Below are 12,719 nucleotides of genomic sequence, written 5' to 3'. Positions count from 1 at the left end.
TAAATGTAAGAGAGAAATCATAACTAGATAAATGTAAGAGAGAAATCATAACTAGATAAAATGAAGAGAGAAATCATAACTAGATAAAATGTAAGAGAGAAATCATAACTAGATAAAATGTAAGAGAGAAATCATAACTAGATAAATGTAAGAGAGAAATCATAACTAGATAAATGTAAGAGAGAAATCATAACTAGATAAAATGTAAAGAGAAATTATAACTAGATGGAATATAAGGACAGTGTATGTATAGAATAGAGATTGATAAAACCAAGTCGGTTACTATTTCTGTTATTCTAGTAACTTCTCATTAGATAAACATGTTTTGATGATGTTTTGTCACGCGTGACAGTAGGGTGTGTTCATGCACCAAATCACCCGGATTATCTATGTACTTTTTCTTAGATCATTCCCAGGTACATCTTGCTTATTTCTTAGTTAACACTGCTGAACTATGTAAAGGTTTATATTATGTCTAATCCGTCATCCTTTTAGTATTAATCAAAACTTACAGATATTATCTTTACAAGTATACATTTATAATGTATATATCTTATTTACATAGACCATGTAAAAGTTTCTACACAAATCTATTTCATAAGGTGTGTGGAAAACTGCAGTTAATAGAACACTGTATATCATCAGAAATGCAGATAAATCTTTTTGGTAAACACTGACACAATATACATTAGCTCAACACAGAAGGGAAAAACATACCAAGCCATCAACACAGACAAAAACACCACAGCGTAAACGTAAAAAATACAAACTATATTACAGCCTCATTAAAGCTAAAAATACCATTGTTCAACCCAGAAAAACTAAACCGGAGCTTAACAAAGACAAAATATACCACACTTTGGTTAAGACAAGATTCACTGTAGTTAAAATAGGGTTTAACCAGATTCACTTTAGTTATACCATGGTTTAACATGATTAATTGTAGTTATAACATGGTTAAACAAGATTCACTGTAGTTATAACATGGATAAACAGGATTCACTGTAGTGATAACATGGTTTAACGTGATTCACTGTAGTTATAACATGGTTTAACAAAAGTCATTGTAGTTATAACATGGTTTAACAAGATTCACTGTAGTTATAACATGGTTAAAACAAGATTTACTGTAGTTATAACAGGGTTTAACCAGATTCGCTTTAGTTATAACATGGTTAAACATGATTAACTGTAGTTATAACAGGGTTTAACCAGATTCACTTTAGTTATACCATGGTTAAACATGATTAACTGTAGTTATAACATGATTTAACAAGATTCACTGTAGTTATAACAGGGTTTAACCAGATTCACTTTAATTATACCATGGTTTAACATGATAAGCTGTAGTTATAACATGGTTTAACAAGATTCACTGTAGTTATAACATGGTTGAATATGATTCACTGTAGTTATAACATGGTTAAACGTGATTCACTGTAGTTATAACATGGTTTAACAAGATTCAGTGTAGTTATAACATGGTTAAACAGGATTCACTGTAGTGATAACATGGTAAAACGTGATTCACTGTAGTTATAACATGGTTTAACAAGAGTCATTGTAGTTATAACATGGTTTTACAAGATTGACTGTAGTTATAACATGGTTAAATATGATTCACTGTAGTTATAACATGGTTAAGCATGATTCACTGTATTTATATAATGGTTTAACAGAAAATACTGTGCCTCAAACATGCAGTTATATATTTCATTTACAGCTATACATGTAACTGACACCAAATTTATTCCATATGACACTTGGACAAATCCGTCAGTGCACATATATCGGCCATTAATCGTCCATATGTAGGGTTTTAAACCGTATCAGATCCATTTAAATAGAAACTGGTAGCGATATTTGCACTTAGTGTTGCATAATATAGCTTCGTCGTAAACGGATAAATCACAAAAAATGTTCTTTTAACTTTTTTGTTCAAAGGATTACCGACATACAAGGGAGTTAAAACTTTGTATGTTAAACACCAACATACAATGAAACTTCGTTTGGCGTCAAAACAGCTAGGGGAAATAAAGAAAATGATTTAAAAGTCATACTTACATTGTCGTGAGTATGCACACAGTATATGGCTTGATATACAGTGTACCTGTTTATCTCTAGGTAAGTTTTTACTTTATGCTTGCATACATATCAAATTTTAGATATTAAACTACAGTACAAATAGTACTGATCTAAATAGAGGTCTGAAGCAATCAAGTTGTTGCTAAGCAACACACACTTTGATTATGATTAAGTTATAAGTAAAAAACCACGACATATTACAATACTGTCAACAATTTGAGATGCGTACTATCCCAACAGGATCCAAACCACGTGATCAACAGGCTTACGTTTCCTGTAATACATGTGGTACCCTCAATAAAAATTTCCTGTCAAGTTCAGGAAATAATGAAGGTCATCAGCGATTTAAGAAATATTGAACAGGTCTGAATCAATAGAGAAAGAGACATTTCAGAGTCTATAACCATAAGATTCATAGACATCTCACAGTTTGTAAGCATTGGACACAGACATCTCAGAGTTTGTAAGATAGGACACAGACATCTCAGAGTTTGTAAGCATTGGACACAGACATGTAAGAGTTTGTAAGCTTTGAACTCAGACATGTCAGAATTTGTAAGATAGAACACAGACATGTCAGAGTTTGTGAGCATAGGACACAGACATGTCAGAGTTTGTAAGCATTGGACAAAGACATGTCAGAGTTTGTAAGCATTGGATACAGACATCTCAGAGTTTGTAAGATAGGACACAAACATCTCAGAGTTTGTAAGCATAGGACACAGACATGTCAGAGTTTGTAAGCATTGGATACAGACATCTCAGAGTTTGTGAGCATAGGACACAGACATGTCAGAGTTTGTAAGCATTGGACACAGACATGTCAGAGTTTGTAAGCATAGGACACAGACATCTCAGAGGTTGTGAGCATTGGACACAGATATCTCAGAGTTTGTGAGCATTGGACACAGACATGTCAGAGTTTGTAAGCATAGGACACAGACATATCAGAGGTTGTAAGCATCGGACACAGACATCTTAGAGTTTGTAAGCATTGGACACAGACATCTCAGAGTTTGTGAGCATTGGACACAGAGATCTCAGAGTTTGTGAGCATTGGACACAGACATGTCAGAGTTTGTAAGCATAGGACACAGACATATCAGAGTTTGTAAGCATCGGACACAGACATCTTAGAGTTTGTAAGCATTGGACACAGACATCTCAGAGTTTGTAAGCATAGGACACAGACATCTCAGAGTTTGTAAGCATTGGACCCAGACATGCCAGAGTTTGTAAGCATTGGACACAGACATCTCAGAGTTTGTAAGATAGGACACAGACACATCAGAGTTTGTGAGCATTGGACACAGACATGTCAGAGTTTGTGAGCATTGCACACAGATATCTCAGAGTTTGTGAGCATTGGACACAGATATCTCAGAGTTTGTGAGCATTGGACACAGACATGTCAGAGTTTGTACGCATTGGACACAGACATGTCAGAGTTTGTAAGCATTGGACACAGACATCTCAGAGTTTGTAAGCATTGGACACAGACATGTCAGAGTTTGTAAGCATTGGACACAGACATGTCAGAGTTTGTAAGCATTGGACACAGACATGTCAGAGTTTGTAAGCATTGGACACAGACATGTCAGAGTTTGTAAGCATTGGACACAGACATGTCAGAGTTTGTAAGCATTGGACACAGACATGTCAGAGTTTGTAAGCATTGGACACAGACATCTCAGAGTTTGTAAGCATTGGACACAGACATGTCAGAGTTTGTAAGCATTGGACACAGACATGTCAGAGTTTGTAAGCATAGAACACAGACATCTCAGTGTTTGTGAGCATTGGACACAGACATCTCAGAGTTTGTAAGCATAGGACACAGACATGTCAGAGTTTGTAAGCATTGGAGACACAGATATTTTAGAATTTAAAATCATGTCACTATGGGGATCTTGTTATGCAGCGTTTGTGATAAACGACATTCATATATCAATTTCGAATACATCTAGGGATTCATTCTGATATCAAATCAGCTAATAGAAACACTCGTCAAAACAGAAATATCTGAATAGGCTTACTTGAGTACTGACACAAGATTTGAAGGAGCTTGCTATTACTTTATACAATTCCGTCCCCTGCAGCAAAATACCAAATATTTACCTTTCACAACTCGCTAAAGGAATATAATGCAATGAAACATTTATTTACACTACCTGGTACCTAAATACAATCATAATGTGAGGGGTGAATTGGAATCATGAGAAAAGACGTCATTTATGATAAGATGTTGAATCTATAGATTCAACACACGTAATTATTTACACAATTAAATGTTAGAACACAATAATCCGTACATATTTTAGTTCAACATGATATATCAAATAATACAGGTTATACAGGATACGTATTTTACAGTCATGAATTTAAGTCGCCAAAAATAGTGGACATTGATGAGTCAATAATGTTGTAACCTAGATTTCTTCTAAATACTCAGGTACATCACTGTTGTATTCCGAATTAAATCTTAGTTTCTATGTCAGATTATTCACGCTTTCTAACGCCAGTTCCATTACAATAGTTCATAAATCGCTTATCTCACCTGACACATAGTATTCTGTCGTGCTGGGATTTGTGGAAGGCTGGTTAGAGATTTTTCCATATGGACGTCTAATGGTGGGGAAGTCATGTCGTATGGATCAGGTGAAAAGTTTGACCCAGTCACAACAAGAAAGTTCCTTCTTTCTACGCCCATCTCTATACTAAGTTTTGTATCCGAGGCCAGCGAATGGGTCCCATGTCTACCTTCCCCAGCACACACTCTATACTGAAGTGATTAAATATACATATACACGATAATATATGTGGACACGTTTACCCCATACAGACACGACGTAACGGGGAGGGTGTTTTATTATCAGCCTTTCTATAGATCCTAATTATATATCCTATACTCGGTCGTCTTTATATCGGAAGGTTCCCGTTTTACCTATTTGGACAGTCAATTACCTGCACAGGTAAATCTTGTATACAGGTAGATTATGCAGAACAAGATCGAACAGATCGAACTTCAACTGGCAGCTATGTAAGTCACTATCTATTAAAGCTAATGAATTTGTATTCTTCTTTAAAAGATTTAAATTTCATGAGGCAATGGTGCCTAACAGGCACAATGTTCCGATATTTACAATAGGGGTATAACATGAGGTAGGAAGGTTTCATATACTATACTATTGACACTAGTCTACCTCGTGTAAATCCGTACTCGCATTTCTTCTGGGTTATTTTAGCTTTAAATTTTAACGACACACTATTCATTGTAAAGGGAAAGCAGTAAAAATCAATTAAATTATACTTTGTCTAGGATTTTTGTAGGAGAAACTTGAACTGGTATGTCCTTTCTGGTGATTGGTAGTAAGTTAATATATTAAGTCATAATATGATCTCTATAACATATTTAAGGATCAATGTTTGAACATTAAACACTTTGTATTGTACTACTCGTCTCATTTGATTAATATTTAGCAAATTTCTATTCAATCGATAGATAATGTAAAAAAAAAAAAAAAAAAAAAAAAAAAAAAAAAAAAAAAAAAAAAAAAAAAAAAAAAAAAAAAAAAAAAAAAAAAAAAAAAAAAAAAAAAAAAAAAAAAAAAAAAAAAAAAAAAAAAAAAAAAAAAAAAAAAAAAAAAAAAAAAAAAAAAAAAAAAAAAAAAAAAAAAAAAAAAAAAAAAAAAAAAAAAAAAAAAAAAAAAAAAAAAAAAAAAAAAAAAAAAAAAAAAAAAAAAAAAAAAAAAAAAAAAAAAAAAAAAAAAAAAAAAAAAAAAAATCTGACATCTTCTAAAAACGGGAAGCGATTCAATGTACTCCGTAAAGTGAACGTCCGTTCCTTCGAGCACATATTCTCTGGAACCCGAATAGATAAACGTTTCCTCCAGCATATGCTACCACATCTACTCCGGGCAGCAATCGTTTCCTCCAACATATATACTCCTGAACATGAGAGACCATCCCTTCTTCCATATGTACACCGGTAAGGTAATCGTCTCCTCCACAACATGTATTCTTGTAAGCCCCCAGTATATGGAATCTGGAAAGTTATGCGTTTTTTCCACCACAATCATTCCAAAGATATTAGCGTTTCCTCCAACAGAGGTTGCACAGTTCATTTTGCTTCCCTTGAAATCCGTGTATTCGGAGAACAAAGCGGTAGACATGTTCGACACTACAATCTCACAGCTAAACGTGGTGATGACGACCGTGATGTTGTGTAAATTGAGCCACTGTGTTTGAAATGTTTTGCTTGTGAACAGGACGCAGCCGATGATATGATGATGATGATGATGATGATGATGATGATGATGATAATGATGATGATGATGATGATGATGATGATGATGATGATGATGATGATGATGATGATGATGACGACGATAACGGGTCGGAGATGGATGCGGAGCAGGAATACGACGACGACGACGACGACAATGATGATGATGACGACGACGAAAACGACAACGACAACGATAAAATGAAGTTGATGTATTTTGTTTTTTAAATATTTGACAGCCATACTAGTGGGAGCTGTTCTTACAGCACCATTCTTTCATTTAGAAACATTGACAAAAGCAGATAGTTTTCATGCTTATGTTGGGGACGTATCTGTTGACAGAAAGTTTTATATATCTGAGTGTCTGTCTCAAGTGTGTGTACACGGTTCTTAAGAATTACGGTTCTGAATAGCGCTGTGAGAGGTCGAACTCCACATTCTCACCGTCTCTAGTGATAAAGGGATCGATTGGGAATTGAAGAAAACCGATCATATGATAAGACAGGCAATGGTTCACCCTGAAACAAGGCAAGGTGTATTGGCTAGGTCTGAGTTCAGGGGATACACAGGACACGGTATTGGAGTCATACGTATCAATCCTACAGGTATACACTTTGCCTGGCATTTTATTAATGTCTATATTTCGAACCTCTTTCACTTCCTATACGGCTTTATTTCTGCCTGCTTCCAAATATGTCAATTTGTCTTACGATTTTGAAGAAACACATAGTCTCTATAAAATATTAGTGTACTAAAAGGTAGAAATAGAAATATTGTATTGAGCTTTGTTGACATTCGTCGTTAAGTGTTATTGTTGATAATGACATTGTAAACACCATTCTCTCCCCTTTGTTGACATTCGTCGATAGGTGTCATGGTTGATAATGACATTGTAAACACCATTCTCTCCCATTTGGTGCTGCATTGTTTTAAAAAAGAACATGTTTGGTAGTATGTTATTTTGGTAACTTACTAATCGTTCGAGATATTCTAAAGCCACATTGAGAAATGAACTTCAATCTTAAAGGGACACTGTTGAAAAATGGATTAAACATTTGATGATCAATACACAAAGCGCTTTACACCGTTTGTAAGTAGACATTATAACCCGGTATTCAAACTATGTCATACTATACGGTATCATACGACTGATATACGGGCTGGCTGTGTGGTGACAATAGGTTGTAAAATCGCCATTGTATGTGGTTATATTTACACTAGTTAATAATCAATTGGGGAAAACCGATACAAACAATAGATTATCCTTTTCTAAATAACACTGATTGTGTGAATCACTACAACAGTGAGATGTCTGATCACATACCGGTAGAACAGTGGTGAACCGTGCTTAGCGCTAAGGACTCTTGCTGATAAAGTAACAACCTATATTTTACATTCCATATTTAGCGTTATTAGTATAAGAACAATAGAAACCTCCTTAAGGACAACTAGTCTTTACTGCTTGCATATTACCTGGTTTCCCATAAAGATGCTAAAGACTATTTCATGAGAACTGATTTTTTTTAATCGTAGGATTATTATAGAATTATATTGTATTTTGCATCCTATCTCTCCTATTGGTTAATGACTTATCTTTTAAAAAGAATGAAGAATGATGACATTTTTAAATTGATAGTGTCATATTCATCTGTTCGTTTATTTGTTACAAAAACGTAAAATACTTATATTTTTTTGTAGCACAAATATAAAGTTTAGGATATGAGGAACAGGTTGGAAATGTTAATTCAGTCCAATATGAAATCGTTTACGAAATAAATGTTTACTATTACAGAAATGTTCAGCGCTAAAAGCTTATTGGATATTTTATTATGTGTGCTCAGGTATTCACGTATATTGTTAAATACAGTGTGACTATCGCTATGAGAAACTAATGGAGTATGCAGGCTAGCTTTATATGTTGGTTCTCTATCGATCTAGTCTTAGTACCTACTACATTTGACCTAGTAAGCACTGACGGCATAATTCACGGAGTGACTTACAATAATATAATATAACATATGAGGTACATCCCTAATACGTCTCACTGGACGAATTAAGGTCAATCATCTTTAATAAAAACTAATCTTCTTGCCTCCTTTTAAATCACCGTGTTGTTAATCGATGTCCACGTTGAAAAGGTATGACTTCCATACCTTGATGGACTGGACAAGTGACGTCATGACGGGTGCCACACGGAGCACAGTGTGGGCCCATGACGTCATGACGGGTGCCACACGGAGCGCAGTGTGGGCCCATGACGTCATGACGGGTGCCACACGGAGCGCAGTGTGGGCCCATGACGTCGTTTCTGTACATCTTGTGCCTTTCAGGTTTCCGTTGTATCAAAGTTTGCATTGTGTTGATATTGTAGTATATTTGTATATCCGTTTTAAAGGCACACTATACCGGTGCAATTCCTGTTTTTGGAAGAGTATTAACACTCAAAGTCAGCTCTGGTTTTCTGTTTAGAAAATTTCATTGTTTATAATTTATATATAGAAAACAACTGCGTATATAATTATGTTCATTTCAAATTTTGAAATTAAGCAAAATATTCAAAAGCTTTAAATGTTAAAAGCATAATGCATTAGTATAGGATAGGGAGAAAGACATATTGTTTTGGTTGTTTATAAATGATATAGCTCTGGTAGCGTATAGACATCTCACCCTTTTACATGTATTTGAACCAATGTTGTGGACACCTTAGACATAGGTTTTCATTATTTTGATCTTTCGTAACCCTGATACGTCATCAATGGACACAATTCAATATGGTCACAGTAAATATCTTATCAGTAAACGTTTTATATAGGTGTTTTCTGACTTCCTATTCTAGTAGTTGTTTATGGCTTCGCTCGACAATCTCTGCTGCTATTAACGCTTTTCAACGACGGTAATGGTGACTAAGTGTATATAGAAACTGATGGTAACAGGGATTTAAAACGCTTATTTTTCAGCATATCAAAGCGGCCATATCTCTGCTTTCGTATGCAAAATGTGACTCGTATATAAAACCTTGACTTAGTAATCCGTTTTCTTGCGATTGAAATCACACATGTGTTTGCATTCAAGAAACAAGTCTAACGCCATATTCTTAGGCATGTATACCCATAGCGTGTAACAGGGTAACTTTTTGATAGATTTTCTAAGTCTCCTCTCTAATCCCAATCACATCACGATTCACCAAAGACGTCAAACACGATTACTTTGTAATTAGTAGTTTTGAAATTGACTTCCAATGAACGTATAACGGTTACGTGTGAGAATATTGTTCCCAGTGAGGTCAAACGAAAGGACACAAAACCCAGGCCCGGGATCTTATTGATACATATACTCTACTACTCCCACACAATAACATACACCCCATGATGTCAGGGTCCCGTCAACGACCTGAAATAACAGTATAATCCGTACACATAATAATCGGCCAGACGGAAAATGTCGCCACCAAACATGTAAAAGCCCACTTCGTCTTTCTTTACGTAAAAGCATGAAAATAATATAGCAATATGTACTTTTATATCCCCTTTCACCAAGAACGTGTTACCATATTAATGTTAAATATTCGGTGTCTCAGATTATAATCTTAGAGCAAACTGATCTTTTGCAGCTAGAATCATTTTACGCACAAAGAGCTAAGTTAAATAACAGAATAATACAATTTACCAAATAAATTGAACGCATGCAAATAATGATAAATATTGACATTTGGAATCAAACCTGTATACTATATCGGGAAGGCGTCGAGTCATGTATATCCCTGAACATGACTGTGTGTCTGGGTGTGTTTAGTACTGAACACATCTTACAAAGTTAAGGTTACAAAGTTTTGTGTCACCTTTTTTAACAAATGGTCAGATGGTCTGATCATCACGAAAACTTACTTCAACGGTTTGCAATGTATGTCCAAATAATCAGCTAAGGAGCCGTATTTACCTTAATAATTATGTATTAAACATCAACATGTAATAATAACATAAACTGACGGAAGGGTGCTCAGCATCCTTATACAATTCATTGCTGTGTTTACTTCAAACTGCATACTGTAATTACTTTATTTTTCGCAAGATACATTTCTCGAGGAAACACTCGCGAGTTTAGATCTTCCATGCATTAATGCCATGGACAATTCCCTGTTTTTAATCATCCTCTAAGTCATGAGTTCAAGTATTCATGAAAGAAACTTACAGGTACAGTTTGCGAAATGAAGTATACGAAATATAGAGCGATTTATGATATATAGATGCTTCTGAGTATAATACAGAAAACACATATACAATGTCAGTGTTTATTATAACAGACATATATGTAAGGTGTTACTTTCCATACTGCATAGCACATACATACTGTGTTTATTATAACAGACATATATATAAGGTGTTACTTTCCATACTGCATAGCACATACATACTGTGTTTACTATAACAGACATAAATATAAGGTGTTACTTTCCATACTGCATCGCACATACAGACTGTGTTTATATAATTTGAATTTATAGAATAGGTAAAAAACATTTGTAAATAATATGGAGACTATATTTGATGACGAGCTGTTTGGATTGTGGGTTAGGGTGTGGATGGGACAGCGGGTATAAACATCTGTGTAAAAAATATAATTTATCTTTATTGCGATGACCTTTAAAGTCTAAATTTGAATGGGTTTTATCGAAAATGGCCAACGGGAGAGATAAGATAAGACACCTGATACTGGTCAGTTGGTAGTCAATGTACATAAGGTGGGGAATAGAAGTGGTCAGAACGTGTATTACTAGGTTAAAGTATAGATACTAGGGCTAGTAACCCGTATTACATCGACTAACAGCCTGGTGGTGGTAAGCTCGAGGAGTGGACATCCATAACTTTAGTGTACACTCTGATCTTTTAGTGATAAGATTGAATTTCACATTGAAGTAGGTGACCATTGATTGATATTGCCAAGAGGGTCACTTGGAGAAACTCGTGTGACATACTAGCTTGGGCTACATTTAAATGGACAGACTTAAAGGAATAAATGTGACTATTTTCTCTGAAACAAATAAAAGTTGAAATAAAATATTCCACCTACACATCTTAACATTTTGTATATCAAACAGTAAATATAAAAAATACATATAGGACAATGTTAGATTTAGCACACGTATACCAAGAGGGGGGGGGGGTTACCTTTGGGTTAGTAGAAGACCCTTTCCAGCTGGGCGGTACGTCCGGGATAGGAGGAGCAGATTTACTCAGCACGGGTAAGTCTTTGGATGGTAGAAGCTGCTGACTCATGGATGTATAAGGACTGTCAGTGGTAATGCTCTTAAGAGGCGTGATACTGGCCCCGTACATAGTCCGTGACGACCCCGTGGTAAAGCTGGGACAATCACTGTTCATAGACATGGGAGACAGACCTTTGACAGCCCTCCGTCTGAAGCTCATTAACCTCGGGCTGTCTTTGAGAGGAGCTGGCTGACCATAACTCAGTTTCTGTTTCTGAGCATTGTGTGCAGCAAGTGCAGCCCTAATGTCCTTTTTGTCGTACGTCATTTCGACACCCGACTCTATCGGTGATGGCCGTAGTACCTCCATTACTGACACTGCGATCTCGGGTCATATACTCAAAGGACAGGTAACACTCCTCAACAGATGTCCGTTGTGATGTAATAAAAGTTGCCTAACTTGATTTTTTTTTTAATATTCCCAAGACGTGATCTTGTGATTTTCACATGTGTTGCTCGTTATAACACAATCAGCACTTATGTCATCGTGCTGTTAGTACGCCGTCAGCGGCGGTTTCACACTTTTGATTTTAGACTTTGTTTTTCAGCCTTATCCACCTTAAAACTAGTCACAAGAAGGCAATTCTGTGACACTTTTATGTCATATTTCTTACATTCCGTACGGCTACGAATTTCACCAATATAACAGCTGATTGAACATATCCATCGGCATCTCTTCCCCTTCACCTGTACAGGTAAATCAATTCATGCCTGATTTAAACCATGTAGATATCCACAGCCCTTACCGTATATTGTCATAAGGAATTTTCTCTCCTTATGTAAAGGTCTGACCTATAGAATAGCTAGTATTCGGGTATATGTTTTATCATAGTAGGTTATGCGATAATCCGATTTTTCGTTGGCAAGCACGCTTACCCTTTTACGCATGCGCTTTAGTGTGGATCGAAGGTGTCCTAGGACTTACAGATGGGCTTCTACCGTGCGGATATTGGTAGGGATTAATTTTATTGATCTGCAGTAAAATCCGATACAAAAAAGCTATAACTTCTGTCGGTCTTCCATTTTGCGCCTTAAATATCACATTTTGTCATGTAAGTGGGATTTTCAATAGTATTGGAATATTTT

At 35.5% G+C, this 12,719-nt stretch overlaps 1 protein-coding gene across 10 annotated transcripts in view; it reads right to left on the bottom strand.

The window, feature by feature from the left end:
- LOC110452580 overlaps positions 1-12,454 on the bottom strand; it is a 38,695-nt gene extending 26,241 nt beyond the window's left edge. For 3 of the 10 annotated variants that reach the window (XM_021501201.1, XM_021501202.1, XM_021501198.1), the window contains exon 1: positions 11,536-12,451. In XM_021501201.1, coding sequence (XP_021356876.1) covers positions 11,536-11,943 — 408 coding nt within the window. In that variant the 5' untranslated portion in view covers positions 11,944-12,451. Of the gene's footprint in view, positions 1-4,642; positions 4,920-11,535 lie in introns of those variants that run through there. The other 7 variants (XM_021501196.1, XM_021501197.1, XM_021501194.1 and 4 more) reach the window with 6 other exon arrangements.
- Positions 12,455-12,719: the final 265 nt, after the last annotated feature.

This window comes from Mizuhopecten yessoensis, unplaced genomic scaffold, assembly GCF_002113885.1.
Source record: "Mizuhopecten yessoensis strain PY_sf001 unplaced genomic scaffold, ASM211388v2 scaffold6731, whole genome shotgun sequence".
NCBI classification, from domain to species: Eukaryota; Metazoa; Mollusca; class Bivalvia; order Pectinida; family Pectinidae; genus Mizuhopecten; species Mizuhopecten yessoensis.
This window is presented reverse-complemented; position numbering and strand designations above follow the sequence as displayed.